General features: G+C 42.3%; 1 protein-coding gene across 3 annotated transcripts in view; it reads right to left on the bottom strand.

Annotated features, from left to right (window-relative positions):
• The window catches only part of LOC140398353 (solute carrier family 15 member 2-like), a 689,895-nt gene that overhangs the window by 25,619 nt on the left and 643,927 nt on the right, over positions 1-20,349 (bottom strand). For all 3 annotated transcript variants that reach the window (XM_072486942.1, XM_072486941.1, XM_072486943.1), the window contains one exon: positions 4,770-4,877. In XM_072486942.1, coding sequence (XP_072343043.1) covers positions 4,770-4,877 — 108 coding nt within the window. The remainder of the gene's footprint in view (positions 1-4,769; positions 4,878-20,349) is intronic.

Raw genomic sequence — 20,349 nt, 5'->3', positions numbered from 1 at the left:
GGAGAGCACTTTGGGGACAGTGACCACAATTCGGTGACGTTTACGTTAATGATGGAAAGGGATAAGTATACACCGCAGGGCAAGAGTTATAGCTGGCGGAAGGGCAATTATGATGCCATTAGACGTGACTTGGGGGGGATAAGGTGGAGAAGTAGGCTGCAAGTGTTGGGCACACTGGATAAGTGGGGCTTGTTCAAGGATCAGCTACTGCGTGTTCTTGATAAGTATGTACCGGTCAGACAGGGAGGAAGGCGTCGAGCGAGGGAACCGTGGTTTACCAAGGAAGTGGAATCTCTTGTTAAGAGGAAGAAGGAGGCCTATGTGAAGATGAAGTGTGAAGTTTCGGTTGGGGCGATGGATAGTTACAAGGTAGCGAGGAAGGATCTAAAGAGAGAGCTAAGACGAGCAAGGAGGGGACATGAGAAGTATTTGGCAGGAAGGATCAAGGAAAACCCAAAAGCTTTCTATAGGTATGTCAGGAATAAGCGAATGACTAGGGAAAGAGTAGGACCAGTCAAGGACAGGGATGGGAAATTGTGTGTGGAGTCTGAAGAGATAGGCGAGATACTAAATGAATATTTTTCGTCAGTATTCACTCAGGAAAAAGATAATGTTGTGGAGGAGAATGCTGAGCCCCAGGCTAATAGAATAGATGGCATTGAGGTACGTAGGGAAGAGGTGTTGGCAATTCTGGACAGGCTGAAAATAGATAAGTCCCCGGGACCTGATGGGATTTATCCTAGGATTCTATGGGAGGCCAGGGAAGAGATTGCTGGACCTTTGGCTTTGATTTTTATGTCATCATTGGCTACAGGAATAGTGCCAGAGGACTGGAGGACAGCAAATGTGGTCCCTTTGTTCAAAAAGGGGAGCAGAGACAACCCCGGCAACTATAGGCCGGTGAGCCTCACGTCTGTAGTGGGTAAAGTCTTGGAGGGGATTATAAGAGACAAGATTTATAATCATCTAGATAGGAATAATATGATCAGGGATAGTCAGCATGGCTTTGTGAAGGGTAGGTCATGCCTCACAAACCTTATTGAGTTCTTTGAGAAGGTGACTGAACAGGTAGACGAAGGTAGAGCAGTTGATGTGGTGTATATGGATTTCAGCAAAGCGTTTGATAAGGTTCCCCACGGTAGGCTATTGCAAAAAATACGGAGGCTGGGGATTGAGGGTGATTTAGAGATGTGGATCAGAAATTGGCTAGCTGAAAGAAGACAGAGGGTGGTGGTTGATGGGAAATGTTCAGAATGGAGTACAGTCACAAGTGGAGTACCACAAGGATCTGTTCTGGGGCCGTTGCTGTTTGTCATTTTTATCAATGACCTAGAGGAAGGCGCAGAAGGGTGGGTGAGTAAATTTGCAGACGATACTAAAGTCGGTGGTGTTGTCGATAGTGTGGAAGGATGTAGCAGATTACAGAGGGATATAGATAAGCTGCAGAGCTGGGCTGAGAGGTGGCAAATGGAGTTTAATGTAGAGAAGTGTGAGGTGATTCACTTTGGAAGGAATAACAGGAATGCGGAATATTTGGCTAATGGTAAAGTTCTTGAAAGTGTGGATGAGCAGAGGGATCTAGGTGTCCATGTACATAGATCCCTGAAAGTTGCCACCCAGGTTGATAGGGTTGTGAAGAAGGCCTATGGAGTGTTGGCCTTTATTGGTAGAGGGATTGAGTTCCGGAGTCGGGAGGTCATGTTGCAGCTGTACAGAACTCTGGTACGGCCGCATTTGGAGTATTGCGTACAGTTCTGGTCACCGCATTATAGGAAGGACGTGGAGGCTTTGGAGTGGGTGCAGAGGAGATTTACCAGGATGTTGCCTGGTATGGAGGGAAAATCTTATGAGGAAAGGCTGATGGACTTGAGGTTGTTTTCGTTGGAGAGAAGAAGGTTAAGAGGAGACTTAATAGAGGCATACAAAATGATCAGGGGGTTGGATAGGGTGGACAGTGAGAGCCTTCTCCCGCGGATGGATATGACTGGCACGAGGGGACATAACTTTAAACTGAGGGGTAATAGATATAGGACAGAGGTCAGAGGTAGGTTCTTTACGCAAAGAGTAGTGAGGCCGTGGAATGCCCTACCTGCTACAGTGGTGAACTCGCCAACATTGAGGGCATTTAAAAGTTTATTGGATAAACATATGGATGATAATGGCATAGTGTAGGTTGGATGGCTTTTGTTTTCGGTGCAACATCGTGGGCCGAAGGGCCTGTACTGCGCTGTATTGTTCTATGTTCTATGTAGTAGTGGGGGCATGGAATGCACTGCCTGTGGAAGTAGTTGAGTCGGAAACATTAGGGACCTTCAAGCAGCTATTGGATAGGTACATGGATTACAGTAAAATGATATAGTGTAGATTTATTTGTTCTTAAGGGCAGCACGGTAGCATTGTGGATAGCACAATTGCTTCACAGCTCGTGTCCCAGGTTCGATTCCGGCTTGGGTCACTGTCTGTGCGGAGTCTGCACGTCCTCCCCATGTCTGCGTGGGTTTCCTCCGGGTGCTCCGGTTTCCTCCCACAGTCCAAAGATGTGCAGGGTAGGTGGATTGGCCATGATAAATTGCCCTTAGTGTCCAAAATTGCCCTTGGTGTTGGGTAGAGGTGCTGAGTTTGGGTGGGGTGCTCTTTCCAAGAGCCGGTGCAGACTCGGGGGGCCGAATGGCCTCCTTCTGCACTGTAAATTCAATTATAATCTATGATTAATCTAGGACAAAGGTTCGGCACAACATCGTGGGCCGAAGGGCCTGTTCTGTGCTGTATTTTCTATGTTCTATGTTCTATGTTCTCCAAGATAAGCTACAGACCTCACATTGCAATGTATGACATCTCCTTACCTTCAGTGTCCAAAAGAGCGAACTAAATTTCAATTATGTAAGTTAGTCATCCTGTAATTTGTAAAAGTTCTATTACCTTCCTCACATATAAACCACAATGTGGTTGGACTGGACAAGTACAGGCAGATTACACCATGAGACACGGTCCTGACTTTACCATCAACACAAAATACAGGAAAAAAATCTTTTTGCTCTTTGTAAACAATTCAATTGTCTCAACCAAGGAAATGTTGTGCAGGTGGAAAATTAACTTCAATATTATGAGGTGTGCATTCTGTGAGGAAGAGTAAGAACGTGAAATGGTTCTTGGAAAATGAGACGCTAAATGGGTAGAGGAGGAACAGAATTGAGGGTTACCGATACACAAATCAATATGGGTCACAACACGGGTTAATAAGCCCATAATACTGTAAACAAAGCACTGTGGTTCATTTCTGAACTAGAATTGAAAAGGATGGAAGCTATGTCATATTTAGCGAAAACTTTATTTAGATCACAATTATAATACTGCGCAGAATCTGGTCTCCATACGACAAAAAGGCACTGGAGAAGGTGTAAACAACGTTTACAAGGATGATGCCAGAGCAAAGATAACTTAACTGTGCATCTGGAGTTTTTCCCTCTAAACAAGAGGAGACCACATTTGGAATTCCCCCCTTGCATACATGTGGTCGTATTGGCGAGGTTTAGAACTGTTAATCGGAACAGGCGGAGGAAACCTGGCAGGGGCGCACAGCTAAGTATATGCAACAGAGGGGGAGAAACATGCCTCTGGCACTGCCCCCTTGCATCTGAGCACTGTCCCCAGGCACTGCACTGGCATTGCCACCTGGCACTGCTGCCTGCCGCTGCCCTGGCACTGGCATTGCCAGGGAAAGTGCCAGGGTGCCGGGACAGTGCCAGAGGCTATGCCAGGGCAATGCTGGTGGTGATGCCAGGAATCTCTGGGGCAGTGCCGGGGGGGGTGGTGGGGGGGGGGGGGGGTTGCTCGGAGGAGCTCATTGGGGTTTCCCCTTATTGGTTGGTGGGGGTTCCCTTTGTGCATGAGGATTCCAGGCTGCCGACGTTTTCCGGTCTTACTCCGTCAGCGTGGGTCACACCTGCAGATTATACGGTGGGAGAAGCTGCCTGAGCAGCCTGCGAGCTGCACGCCGGTTTTCTCACCTCAGGCAGCACTCTGTGCAAAAAATAGAAAATTCTGCCCTTGGTGTATGGGGGAGAATATATAGCTCATCTTCAGCTGGCACAAGCACAAAGGCACAAAGGACCTCCTTCTCTGTGTTCTAAATTTCTACAATTCCATGATTCTATCAGAATTATGCGACAGTTTGATAGGATAGAAATAGAGATGTTTCCACTTGTTGAGAAATCTAAAACCAAGGTCCATAAATATGAGCAGGCATTAATAAATCCAATTTAAAACATCAAGAGAAATGTCTTTACCTAGGGGAATAGTTTTGATGCTCTAAAGAGGAAGTTAGCTAAGTGCCTGAGGGGGAAAGGACTTGAAGGAAATGATGACGGCGGGAGATGAGGCTGGGAGCAAGGATGCTCATGTCATAAACTGATTCAGTCTTTCCAGCTCAGCCAAATGCTGTCTGCTGATGAGATTCTGGCATCAGCAATCCCTGCGACTGACCATTAGCAGGACTGGATTCCATTGCAACAACAACTTGTATTTATATTGCGTCTTTAGTCAAAGTGCCACCAACTGAGCCAGAAGAAGATGCCATGCTTTACTGGGCGACAGCACTGAGCAGAGGTTTGTGGGCAGTGATCCAGAGAGGGCCAGATTTGTGGATTTTCCCAATTTCTCTGCTCGCCTTGTGCTGAGGGCCCATATGCCCATTGTTTTAGTGGCCTGTCTCAGATCAGTTTGGAATTGATTCCTCTCCCCATATCACTGCATTGCAGTGGACCACATACCTGGTCAGTTATTAGTGCACTCTCTGCGATCACCACGACGATGAGATTTCCTATGCCAATGGTAAGGAGCCAAACAGCCATCACCACTGATCTCATGGAGGAGGGAGCCTGAAATGTAAATCGACAAGTCATCTGTCACCAGTGACAATCATCCCTTTCTACAAAGCTGTAAGTTCATCTGGAGGGAAGAGAGGAACAGGAGGAGGAATTCAGCCCCTTGATCCTGCTTTGCCATTGAATCAGGTCTTGGCCAATCTACATCTCAACTCCATTTACCTACCTTTGCACCCGATCACTTCATGCCCAGACACAAGAAAAATCTCACTTGCGAAAGCTCCACTTGACACCCAACATCCACAGGGTTTTGGAGGGAAGAGTTCCAGATGTCTACTACCCATTCTGTGAAAATGTTTCCTGATTTCACTCCTGAATGGCCTTGCTCTTGTTTCAAGGTAATGTCCTCATGTACTTGATTCACCCACCAGAGGAACTGGCTTCTCTGTACCAGCCTATCAAATCCTTTCATTTTAAACATGAGTAGGATTAGATCGAAAGGTCATCAAATCATTCCGTTTCAATGGGCCGATACCACCTACTCGTCCCCATTTACCCTCATTATTTTCCCCCAGATATACACCCACTGTTCCTTGAGCCACTTTGAACTGCCCACTCCAATAGTATTTTGTGGACCACTATGAGATATTGGGCATTAACTCATTGTAGTAGCCCTATACCAGATAATTACTTTGCTGATTAACCACAATAACTCTGCATGATAAGTAATAAGGATGACTGGACTGCAGCAAAGGAATTGGTGACATCATGGTGGGTCACAGACTCAAAGAGTCACAGAACTGTTACGGCCAGAAGGAGGTAATTCGGCCCATCATGTCGCATTGGCTCTCCAAACAAGCATCGTGGCTTAATGCCGTACCCCTGCCTTTTCCCCGTATGCCTGTACATTGTTTCTATTCAAATAATCATCTAATGCCCTCTTGAGAGCATGGACTGAACCTGCCTCCACCACACTTCCAGACAGTGCATTCCAGACCCCAAACCACTCGCTGTGTGAAAAAAACAGTTCGCACATCATGTTTGTTTCTGTTGTAAATCACTTTAAATCTGTGCTCTCTCGTTCTTGATCAGAAATAACTTCTCCCTATCAACTCTGTCCAGTCCCCTCTTGACATTCAGTATCTCTATCAAATCTCCTCACCAAGGAGAACAGTTCCAACCTCTCCAGTCTATCCTCATACCTGAAGTTTCTCAACCCTGTGAACATTCTTGTAAACCTCGACGTCACTCTCTCAAATGCATCCACATCTTTCCTACAGTGTGGCACCCAGAACTGTACATAATACTCCAGCTCACACGAATGTGAATTCTATCCTTAAACCACAATCCATACATTGGATATATTGGATTTCTACTTCTTCTTAATTACATTAAACCTAAATTTCAATTATCAACCCAGTCACAAAGATGGCAAGAGCAATAAATCTAAGTGATTGTTCCACTATGTGGTAATCTATCACCTCCCACCAACCTCTGAGCATATATTGCTTTAATAATTCTACCCTTGATGTATTCATTACTCTAATAACCCCATTATTTCGGGGTATATGACTCTAATAAGCCCATCCTCAGGATGTATATTACTCTAATAACCTCACCTCTCAGTGTATATTACACTGATAGCCCCACCCTCTCAGTGTATATTACCCTAAGAAGCCCACCCTCATAGTGTATATTAATGCAATAGCCACACCCTCAGGGTGTATATTATTCTAATAACTCCAAAATCAGGGTGTATATTATGCTAATGACCAACACCCTCAGGATGTATATTATTCTAACAACACTACCCACTCAGTGTATATTACTCCAATTACCCACCCTCCAGGTGTATTACTCTAATAACCCCACCCACAAGATATATATTATATGGGGCAGCACGGTAGCATAGCGGTTAGCGCAATTGCTTCACAGCTCCAGGGTCCCAGGTTCGATTCCCGGCTGGGTCACTGTCTGTGCGGAGTCTGCACGTTCTCCCCGTGTGTGCGTGGGTTTCCTCCGGGTGCTCCGGTTTCCTCCCACAGTCCAAAGATGTGCAGGTTAGGTGGATTGGCCATGCTAAATTGCCCTTAGTGTCCAAAATTGCCCTTAGTGTTGGTTGAGTGGGGTTACTGGGTTATGGGGATAGGGTGGTGTGTGCTTGGGTAGGGTGCTCTTTCCAAGAGCCGGTGCAGACTCGATGGGCCGAATGGCCTCCTTCTGCACTGTAAATTCTATGAAATCTATGAAATCTATGAAATTACTCTAATCACCCCACCCTCCCAGCATATATTACTCTAATAAACTTCACCCTGGGGGGCACATCATTCCAATAACCTCACACTCTCAGTGAATATTACTCTAATAACCCCACCCTCTCAGTGTATATTACCCTAATGACCCAGCCCTCTCAGTGTATATTACTCTGATAACTCCTACCTCACAGCATTTATTACTCTAATAACCCTGCCCTCACAGTGTATATGACTCTAATAACCCCACCCTCTCAGTGTATATTACTCTAATAAACGCATTCTCTCAGTGTATATTACTCTAATAACGCTGCCCTCTCAGCTTATATTACTCTAATAACCCTGCCCGCTCAGTGTATATTACTCTAATAACCCTACCCAATCAGTGTATGTTACTCTAATGACCCTGCCCTCTCAGTGTATGTTACTATAATAACTCTACCCTCTCAGTGTATATTACTCTAATAACCTTGCCCTCTCAGTGCATTTTATTCTAATAACCCAACCCTCTCAGTGTATATTACTCTAATAACCCAACCTCTCAGTGCATATATCTCTAATAACCCCACACTTTCAGCGTATGTTACTCTAATAACCCTGTCCTCTCTGTGTATATTACTCGAATAACCCTGTCCTCTCAGCGTATATTACTCTGATAACACTGCCCTCTCAGAGCATATTAGTCTAATAACCCCAACCTCTCAGCGTATATTACACTAATAACACCACCCCCTCTCTGTATATTACTCGAATAACCCCATCCTCTCAGTGAATATTACTCTAATAACCCCGCCCGCTCAGTGCATATTACTTCATTAACCCCACCCTCTGACTGTATATTACTCTAATAACCCAGCCCTCTCAGAGTATATTACTCCAATAACCTTGCCCTCTCAGTGTATTTTACTCTAATAACCCTACCCTCTCAGTGTATATTTCTGTAATAACCCCACACTATCAACGTATATTACTCTAATAACCCTACCCACTCAGTGCATATTACTCTCATAACCCCGCACTCTCAGTGTATATTACTCTAATAACAATGCCCTCTCAGTGTATTTTACTCGAATAACCCTGCCCTCTCAGTGAATATTTCTTTAATAACGACACCCTCTCAGTGCATATTACTCTAATAACCTTGCCCTCTCAGTGTATATGACTGCAGTAACCCTACCCTCTCAGTGCATATTACTCTAATAACCCCAGCGCCTCAGTGTATATTACTCTAATAACCCCGCCCTCTCAGTCTATATTACTCTCATAACCCTGCATTCTCAGTGTATATTACTCTAATAACCCTGCCCTCTCAGTGTATTTTACTCGAATAACTCTGCCCTCTCAGTGAATATTTCTTTAATAACCCTGTCCTCTCGGTGTATATTACTCTAATACCCCATTCACTCAGTGCAGATTACTCTAATAACTGCACCCTCTTAGTGTATATTACTCAAATAACACTGCCCTCTCGGTGAATATTACTCTAATAACCCCACCCTCTCAGTGTATATTACTCCAATAACCCTGCCCTCACAGTGTATATTGCGCTAATAACCCCACCCTCTCAGTGTAAATTACTCCAATAACCCACCCTCTCAGTGCATATTACTCTAATAACCCCAGCGTCTCAGTGTGTATTACTCTTATAACCCCGCACTCTCAGTGTTTATTACTCTAATATCCCGGCCCTCTCAGTGTATTTGACTCGAATAACCCCACCATATCAGTATATATTAAGGTAACCCCGCCCTCTTGGTATATTACTCTAATAACCCTATTCTTTCAGTGTATATTACTCTAATAACCCCACCCTTAGTGTATATTACTCTCCTAACCCCACCCTCTCAGTATATATTACTCTAACCCCGCCCTCTGTGTATATTACTCTAATAACCCTATTCTCTCAGTGTATATTACTCAAATAACCCTGCCCTCTCAGTGTATATTAGTCTAATGACCCCGCCCGCTCAGTGTATATGACTGCAGTAACCCCAACCGCTCAGTGCATATTACTCCAATAACCCCAGCGTCTCAGTGTATATTACTCTAATAACCCCGCCCTCTCAATCTATATTACTCTCATAACCCCGCACTCTCAGTGTATATTACTCTAATAACCCTGCCCTCTCCGTGTATTTTACTTGAATAACCCTGCCCTCTCAGTGAATATTTCTTTAATAACCCTGTCATCTCGGTGTATATTACTCGAATAACCCCATTCTCTCAGTGTAGTTTGTTCTAATAACCGCACCCTCTTAGTGTATATTACTCAAATAACCCTGCCCTCTCAGTGTATATTACTCTAATAACCCCACCCTCTCAGTGTATATTACTCTAATAACCCCACCCGCTCAGTGTATATGACTCCAATAACCCCACCTCTCAGTGTATATTACTCCAATAACCCTGCCCTCTCAGTGTATATTACGCTAATAACCCCACCCTCTCAGTATATTTTACTCGAATAACCCCACCCTCTCAGTATATATTACTCTGACCCCGCCCTCTGTGTATATTACTCTAATAATCCTATTCTCTCAGTGTTTATTACTCTAATATCCCTTCCTTATCCGTGTATTTGACTCGAATAACCCCTCCTCTGAGTATATATTACTCTAACCCCGCCCTCTATGTATATTATTCTAATAACCCTAGTCTCTCAGTGTATATTACTCAAATAGCCCTGCCCTCTCAGTGTATATTACTCTAATAACCCCACCCTCTCAGTGTATATTACTCTAATAACCCCGCACGCTCAGTGTATATGACTCCAATAACCAACCCTCTCAGTGTATTTTACTCCCTGCCCTCTCAGGGTATATTACTCCAATAACCCCACCCTCTCAGTGTATATGACTGCAGTAGCCCCACCCTCTCAGTGCATATTACTCTAATAACCCCACCCTCTCAGTGTATATTACTCTAATAACCCCATTCTCTCAATGTGAATTACTCTAATAACCATGCCCTCTCAATGTATATTACTTAATAACCCTGGCCTCTCAGTGTATATTACTCCAATAACGTTGCCCTCTCAGTGTATATTACTCTATTAAGCCCACCCCCTCAGTGTATATTACTCTAATAACCCCACCCTCTCAGTGTATATTACTCTAATAACCCTGCCCTCTCAGTGTATATGACTCTAATAACCCCGTCCTCACAGTGAATATTTATTTAATAACCCTATCCTCTCGGTGTATATTACTCCAATAACACTGACCTCTCAGTGTTTATTACTCTAATAACCCCACCCTCCCAGTGTATATTACTCAAATAGCCCAACCCACTCAGTGCATATTACTCTAATAACCCTGCCCTCTCAGTGTTTATTACTCTAATAACCCCACCCTCTCAGTTTATATTACTCTAATAACCCCACCAACTCAGTGTATATTACTCTAATAACCCCACCCTCTCACTGTATATTACTCTAATAACCCCACCCACTCAGTGTATAAGACTCTAATAACCCCGCCCTCTCAGAGTATATGACTCCAATAACCCCACCCTCTCAGTGTATATTGCTCTAATAACATTGCCCTCTCAGTGTTTATTACTCTAATAATCCCACCCTCCCAGTGTATATTACTCAAATAACCCCACCCACTCAGTGCATATTACTCTAATAACCCTGCCCTTTCAGAGTATATTATTCTAATAACCCTGCCCACTCAGTGAATATTACTCTAATAACCGCACCCTCTCAGTGTATATTACTCTAATAACCGCATCCTCTCAGTGTATATTACTCTAATAACCCCATCCTATCAGTGTATTTTACCGTAATAACCCTGACCTCTCAGGGTATATTACTCGAATAACCATGCCCTCGCAGTGTATATTACTATAATAACACCACCTTCGCAGTGTATATTACTGTATTAAACCTGCCCTCTCAGTGTATATTACTCTCATAACCCCACCCTCTCAGTGTATATTGCACTAATAACCCCACCCACTCCGTGTATATTACTTTAGTAACCTCCGTGTTTATTACTCCAATAAGCCTGCCTCTCAGGGTCTATTACCCTAATAACCCATCCTCTCAGTGTACATTACTCTAATAACCATGCCCTCTCAGTGTATACTGATCTAATTACCCCACCCCCGCAGTGAATATTAGTCTAATAACCCCAACCTCTCAGTGTATGTTACTCTAACAACATGATTCTCTCAGTGGAAATTACTCGAATAAGCCTGCCCTCTCAGTGTATATTACTCTATTAAAGCTGCCCGCTTAGTGTATATTACTCTAACAACCCCGCCCTCTCATTGTATATTACTCTAATAACCCTGCCCTCTCAGTGTATATTACTCTAACAACCCTACTCTCGCAGTGTATGTTACTCTATTAACCCTGCCCTCTCAGTGTGTATTATTCTAACAACTCTACCCTCTCAGTGTGTATTACTCTAATAACCCTGCCCTCTCAGTGAATTTTATTCTAACAACCCAACCCTCTAAGTGTATATTACTCTAATAACCCAACCTCTCAGTGCATATATCTCTAATAAACCAACACTTTCAGCGTATATTACTCTAAGAACCCTGTCCTCTCGGTGTTTATTACTCGAATAACCCTGTCCTCAGTGTATATTACTCTAATAACCCCACCCTCCCAGTGTATATTACTCAAATAACCCCACCCACTCAGTGCATATTATTCTAATAACCCTGCACTCTCAGTGTTTATTACTCTAATCAGCATATATTACTCTCATAACCCTGCCCTCTCAGTGTATATTACTCTAATAACCACACCCTCTCAGTGTATATTACTCGAATAACCCTGCACTCTGTGTATATTACTCTAATAACCCCACCCTCTGTGTATATTGCTCTAAGAACCCCACCCTCTCAGTGTTTTTGACTCCAATAGCCCCACCCTCTTAGTATATATTAGTCTAATAAACCTGCCCTCTCAGTTTATATTACTCTAATAAACTCACCCTCTCAGTGTATATTACTCCAATAACCCCACACTCTCAGTGCAAATTACTCTAATAACCCCACCCTCTCCCTGCCCTCTCAGTGTACATGACTCCAATAACTGCACCCTCTCAGTCATTCTACTCTAATAACCCCAAAGTCTCAGTGTATATTACTCTAAGAACCCTACATTCTCAGTGTATATTACTTTAAAAAAAAACATTCTCTCAGTGTATATTACTCTAATAAACCTGCCCTCTCAGTTTATATTACTCTAATAAACCTGCCCTCTCAGAGTGTATTACTCTAAGAACCCTGCCCTCTCAGTGTATATTACTCTAATAACCCCATCCTCTCAATGTATATTGATCTAATAACTTCACCCTCTCAGTGTATATGACTCCAATAACCCCATCCTCTCAGTGAATATTAGTCTAATAAATCTGCCCTCTCAGTGTCTTTTACTCTAATAAACCAATTCTCTCAGTGTATGTTACTATAATAATCATGCCCTCTCAGTGTGTATTACTCTAATAACCCTACGCTCTCAGTGCATTTTATTCTCAGTGTATATTACTCTAATATCCCCACCCTCTCAGTGCAATGTTCTCTACTAACCCTGCCATCTCAGTCGATATTACTCTAAAAACACCGTTCTCTCAGAGTATATTACACTAATAAACCTGCCCTCTCAGTTTATATTATTCTAATAACCCTGCACTCTCAGGGTGTATTACTCAAATAACCCTGCCCTCTCAGTGTATATTACTCTAATAACCCTACCTTCTCAGTGTATATTACTCTAATAAAGCTGACCTCTCAGTGCATTTTATTCTAATTACCCAACCCTCTCAGTGTACTTTGCTCTAATAACCCCACCCTCTCAGTGCATATGTCTCTAATAACCCCACACTTTCAGCATATATTACTCTAATAACCCTGTCCTCTCAGAGTAAATTACTCTAGTAACCCTGCCCTCTCAGTGTATATGACTGCAATAACCTCACCTTCTCAGTGCATATTTCTCTAAAAACCCCACCCTCTCAGCGTATATGACTCTAATAACCCCGCCCTCTCAGTGTATATGATTCCAATAACACCACCCTCTCAGTGTATATTACTCTAATAACACTGCCCTCTGACTGTTTATTACTCGAATAATCCCACCCTCTCAGTGTATATAACTCTAATAACCCCATTCTGTCAGTGTATATTACTCTAATAACCCTGCCATCACATTGTATATTCCTCTAATAACCCCACCCCCTCAGTCTATATGACTCCAACAACCCCACCCTCTCAGTGTATATTACTCTATTAATCCTGCCCTCTCAGTGTATATGACTCCAATAGCCCCACCCTCTCAGTGCATTTTACTCTAATAATCCCACCGTCTCAGAGTATATTACTCTAATAACCCTGCCCTCTCAGCGTATATTACTCTAATAACCATGCCCACTCAGTGAATATTACTCTAATAACTGCACCCTCTCAGTGTATATTACTCTAATAACCCCATCCTCTCATTGTATATTACTCTAATAACCCCACCCTATCAGTGCATATTACATTAATAACCCTGCCTTCTCAGCATATATTACTCTAGTCATGCTGCCCTCTCAATGTATATTACTCTAATAAATGCATCCTCTCAGTGTATATTACTCTAATAACCCCATCCTATCAGTGTATTTTACCGTAATAACCCTGACCTCTCAGGGCATTTTATTCTAATACCCAATCCTCTCAGTGTATATTACTCTAATAACCCCAACCTCTCAGTGTACATTACTCTAATAACCTCACACCCTCAGTGCATATTACTCTAATAACCCCACCCTCTCAGTCTATATTACTCTAATTACCCAATTCTCTCAGTGGATATTACTCTAATAACACTGCCCTCTCAGTGTATATTACTCTAATAATGAAGCCCTCTGAGTGTATATTACTCTAATAACCCTGCCCTCTCAGTGTATATTACTCTAATAACCCTGCCCTCTCATTGTATATTACTCTAATAACCCTGCCCTCTCAGCGTATATTACTCGAATAACCATGCCCTCGCAGTGCATATTACTATAATAACACCACCTTTGCAGTGTATATTACTGTATTAACCCTGCCCTCTCAGTGTATATTACTCTCATAACCCCACCCTCTCAGTGTATATTGCACTAATAACCCCACCCACTCCGTGTATATTACTCTAGCAACCCCACCCCCTCCGTGTATATTAATCTAGTAACCTCCGTGTTTATTACTCTAATAACCCTGCCCTCTCAGTGTATATTACTCTAATAATGAAGCCCTCTGAGTGTATATTACTCTAATAACCCTGCCCTCTCAGTGTATATTACTCTAATAACCCTGCCCTCTCATTGTATATTACTCTAATAACCTGCCCGCTCAGCGTATATTACTCGAATAACCATGCCCTCGCAGTGTATATTACTATAATAACACCACCTTCGCAGTGTATATTACTGTATTAACCCTGCCCACTCAGTGTATATTACTCTCATAACCCCACCCTCTCAGTGTATATTGCACTAATAACCCCACCCACTCCGTGTATATTACTCTAGTAACCCCACCCCCTCCGTGTATATTAATCTAGTAACCTCCGTGTTTATTACTCTAATAACCCTGCCCTCTCAGTGTATATTACTCTAACAACCCTACTCTCGCAGTGTATGTTACTCTATTAACCCTGCCCTCTCAGTGTGTATTATTCTAACAACTCTACCCGCTCAGTGTGTATTACTCTAATAACCCTGCCCTCTCAGTGAATTTTATTCTAACAACCCAACCCTCTAAGTGTATATTACTCTAATAACCCAACCTCTCAGTGCATATATCTCTAATAAACCAACACTTTCAGCGTATATTACTCTAAGAACCCTGTCCTCTCGGTGTATATTACTCGAATAACCCTGTCCTCTCAGTGCATATTATATATATCAGTGTATATTACTCTAATAACCCCGCCCTCAGTGTATATTACTCTAATAACCCCACCCTCCCAGTGTATATTACTCACATAACCCCACCCACTCAGTGCATATTACTCTAATAACACTGCCCTCTCAGTGTTTATTACTCTAATCAGCATATATTACTCAAATAACCCTGCCCTCTCAGTGTATATTACTCGAATAACCCTGCACTCTCAGTGTATATTACTCTAATAACCCCACCCTCTGTGTATATTGCTCTAAGAACCCCACCCTCTCGGTGTTTTTGACTCCAATAGCCCCACCCTCTTAGTATATATTAGTCTAATAAACCTGCCCTCTCAGTTTATATTACTCTAATAAACTCACCCTCTCAGTGTATATTACTCCAATAACCCCACACTCTCAGTGCAAATTACTCTAATAACCCCACCCTCTCCCTGCCCTCTCAGTGTACATGACTCCAATAACCGCACCCTCTCAGTCATTCTACTCTAATAACCCCAAAGTCTCAGTGTATATTACTCTAAGAACCCTACATTCTCAGTGTATATTACTTTAAAAAAATCCATTCTCTCAGTGTATATTACTCTAATAAACCTGCCCTCTCAGTTTATATTACTCTAATAACCCTGCCCTCTCAGAGTGTATTACTCTAAGAACCCTGCCCTCTCAGTGTATGTTACTCTAATAACCCCATCCTCTCAATGTATATTGCTCTAATAACTTCACCCTCTCAGTGTATATGACTCCAATAACACCATCCTCTCAGTGTATATTACTCTAATAAACCAATTCTCTCAGTGTATATTATTCTAATAAACCTACCCTCTCAGTTTATGTTACTCTAATAACCCTGCCCTGTCAGAGTGCATTACTCTAATAACCCTGCCCTCTCAGTGTATATTACTCTAATAAACCAACACTCACAGTGTGTGTTACTATAATAACCATGCCCTCTCAGTGTGTATTACTCTAATAACCCTACCCGTTCAGTGTATATTACTCTAATAACCCTGCCCTCTCAGCGTATATTACTCTAATAACCCTACGCTCTCAGTGCATTTTATTCTCATAACCCCACCCTCTCAGTGTATATTACTCTAATATCCCCACCCTCTCAGTGCAATGTTCTCTACTAACCCTGCCATCTCAGTCGATATTACTCTAAAAACACCGTTCTCTCAGAGTATATTACTCTAATATACCTGCCCTCTCAGTTTATATTATTCTAATAACCCTGCATTCTAAGGTGTATTACTCTAATAACCCTGCCCTCTCAGTGTATATTACTCTAATAACCCTACCTTCTCAGTGTATATTACTCTAATAAAGCTGACCTCTCAGTGCATTTTATTCTAATTACCCAACCCTCTCAGTGTACTTTGCTCTAATAACCCCACCCTCTCAGTGCATATGTCTCTAATAACCCCACACTTTCAGCATATATTACTCTAATAACCCTGTCCTCTCAGAGTAAATTACTCTAATAACCCTGCCCTCTCAGTGTATATGACTGCAATAACCTCACCTTCTCAGTGCATATTTCTCTAAAAACCCCACTCTCTCAGCGTATATGATTCTAATAACCCCGCCCTCTCAGTGTATATGATTCCAATAACACCACCCTCTCAGTGTATATTACTCTAATAACACTGCCCTCTGACTGTTTATTACTCGAATAATCCCACCCTCTCAGTGTATATAACTCTAATAACCCCATTCTGTCAGTGTATATTACTCTAATAACCCTGCCACCTCATTGTATATTCCTCTAATAACCCCACACCCTCAGTCTATATGACTCCAACAACCCCACCCTCTCAGTGTATATTACTCTATTAATCCTGCCCTCTCAGTGTATATGACTCCAATAGCCCCACCCTCTCAGTGCATTTTACTCTAATAATCCCACCGTCTCAGTGTATATTACTCTAATAGCCCCACCCTCTCAGTGTATATTACTCTAAAAACCCGATTCTGTCAGTGTATATTACTCTAATAACCCTGCCATCTCATTGTATATTCCTCTAATAACCCCATCCCCTCAGTCTATATGACTCCAGCAACCCCAACCTCTCAGTGTATATTACTCTAATAACCCTGCCCTCTCAGTGTATATTAATCTTATAACCCCTCACTCTCAGTGTATATTACTCTAATAACCCCACCCTCTCAGTGTATATTGCTTAAATGACCCCACCCTCTCAGTTTATATTACTCTAATAACCCCACCAGCTCAGTGTAGATTACTCTAATAACCCTGCACTCTCACTGTTTATTACTCTAATAACCCCACCCTCTCAGTTTATATTACTCTAATAACCCCACCCGCTCAGTGTATATTACTCTAATAACACCACCCTCTCAGTGTATATTACTCTAATAACCCCACCCTCTCAGTGTAGATTACTCTAATAACCCTGCCCTCTCAGTGTATATTATTCTAAGAACCCCACCCCCTCAGAGTATATTACTCTAATACCCCCACCCTCTCAGTGTATATTACTCTAATAATCCCATCCGCTCAGTGTATATTACTCTAATAACCCTGCCCTCTCAATGTATATGATTCCAATAACCCTACCCTCTCAGAGTATATTACTTTAATAACCCTGCCTTCTCAGTCTATATTACTCTTACAACCCCACACTCTCAGTGTATATTACTCTAATAACCCTGCCCTCTCAGTGTATATTATTCTAAGAACCCCACCCCCTCAGAGTACATTACTCTAATAACCCCACCGTCTCAGTGTATATTACTCTAATAACCCCACCCTCTCAGTGTATATTACTCTAATAACCCTGCCCTCTCAATGTATATGACTCCAATAACCCTACCCTATCAGTGTATATTACTTTAATAAACCTGCCTTCTCAGTCTATATGACTCTAATAACCCCACCCACTCAGTGTATATTACTCTAATAACCCTGCCCTCTCAATGTATATGATTCCAATAACCCCACCCTCTCAGTGTATATTACTCTAATAACACTGCCCTCTCAGTGTTTACTACTCTAATAATCCCACCCTCAGTGTATATTACTCTAATAACCCCGCCCTCAGTGTATATTACACTAATAACCCCACCCACTCAGTGTATATCACTCAAAAAACCCCACCCACTCAGTGCATATTACTCTAATAACTCTGCCCTCTCAGTGTTTATTACTCTAATAACCCCACCCTTTCAGTTTATATTACTCTAATAACCCCACCCTCTCACTGTATATTACTCAAATATCCCTGACCTCTCTGTATATGACTGCAATAACCCCACCCTCTCAGTGCATATTACTCGAATAACCCAACCTTCTCAGTGTTTATAACTCTAATAACCCCGCACTCTCAGTGTATATTACTCAAAGAACCCTGCCCTCCCAGTGTATATTACTCGAATAATCCTGCCCTCTCAGTGTATATTACTTTAATTGTCCAACCCTCTCAGTGCATATTACTCTAATAACCCTGCCCTCTCAGTGTATATTACTCTAATAACCCTGCCCTCACAGTGTATATTACTCTAATTACCCTGCCCTCTCAGCGTATATTACTCTAATAACCCTGACCTCTCAGTGTATATTACTCGACTAACCCCACCATCTCCTTGTATACTACTCTAATAACCCTGCCCTCTCAGTGTATATTACTCAAATAACCCTACCCTCTCAGTGTATATTACTCCAATAACCCCACCCTCTCAGTGCATATTACTCTAATAATCCCACCGTCTCAGTGTATATTACTATAATAACCCTGCCCTCTCAATGTATATGACTCCAATAACCCTATCCTCTCAGTGTATATTACTCTAATAACCCTGCCCTCTCAGTGTATATTACTCGACTAACCCACCATCTCCTTGTATACTACTCTAATAACCCTGCCCTCTCAGTGTATATTACTCCAATAACGCCATCCTCTCAGTGCATATTACTAAAATAATCCCACCGTCTCAGTGTATATTACTCTAATAACCCTGCCCTCTCAATGTATATGACTCCAATAACCCTATCCTCTCAGTGTATATTACTTTAATAACCCTGCCTTCTCAGTCTATATGACTCTAATAACCCCGCCCTCTCTGTGTATATGATTCAAATAACCCCACCCTCTCAGTGTATATTACTCTAATAACACTGCCCTCTCAGTGTTTACTACTCTAATAATCCCACCCTCAGTGTATATTACTCTAATCACCCCACCCTCAGTGTATATTACTCTAATAACCCCACCCTCTCAGTGTATATTACTCTAATAACCCCACCCTCTCAGTGTATATATCTCAAAAACCCCCACCCACTCAGTGCATATTACTCTAATAACCCTGCCCTCTCAGTGTTTATTACTCTAATAACCCCACCCTTTCTGTTTATATTACTCTAATAACCCCACCCTCTCACTGTATATTACTCAAATATCCCTGCCCTCTCTGTATATGACTGCAATAACCCCACCCTCTCAGTGCATATTACTCGAATAACCCAATCTTCTCAGTGTTTATTACTCTAATAACCCCGCACTCTCAGTGTATATTACTCTAAGAACCCTGCCCTCCCAGTGTATATTACTCGAATAATCCTGCCCTCTCAGTGTATATTACTTTAATTGTCCAACCCTCTCAGTGCATATTACTCTAATAACCCTGCCCCCTCAGTGTATATTACTCTAATAACCCCGTCATCTCTGTGTATATTACTCTAATAACCCCATTCTCACCGTGTCTATTACACCAATAACCCCGACCTCTCAGTGTATATTACTCTAATAACCCTGCCCTCTCAGTGTATATTACTCTAATATCCCTGCCCTCTCAGTGTATATTACTCTAATAACCCTGCCCTCACAGTGTATATTACTCCAATTACCCTGCCCTCTCAGCGTATATTACTCTAATAACCCTGCCCTCTCAGTGTATATTACTCGACTAGCCCCACCATCTCCTTGTATACTACTCTAATAACCCTGCCCTCTCAGTGCATATTACTCCAATCACCCCACCCTCTCAGTGCATATTACTCTAATAATCCCACCGTTTTAGTGTATATTACTCTAATCGCCCCACCCTCTCAGTGTATATTACACTAATAATCCCACCGTCTCAGTGTATATTGCTCTAATCGCCCCACCCTCTCAGTGTATATTACTCTAAAAACCCGATTCTGTCAGTGTATATTACTCTAATAACCCTGCCATCTCATTGTATATTCCTCTAATAACTCCACCCCCTCAGTCTATATGACTCCAATAACCTCATCCTCTTAGTGTATATTACTCTAATAACCCTGCCCTCTCAGTGTATATTAATCTTATAACCCCTCCCTCTCAGTGTATATTATACTAATAACCCCACCCTCTCAGCGCATATTTCTGTAATAAC

Source organism: Scyliorhinus torazame, chromosome 21, assembly GCF_047496885.1.
Source record: "Scyliorhinus torazame isolate Kashiwa2021f chromosome 21, sScyTor2.1, whole genome shotgun sequence".
NCBI lineage: Eukaryota > Metazoa > Chordata > Chondrichthyes > Carcharhiniformes > Scyliorhinidae > Scyliorhinus > Scyliorhinus torazame.
Note: the sequence above shows the minus strand (reverse complement) of the source record. Positions and strands in the feature narration are given on the sequence as shown.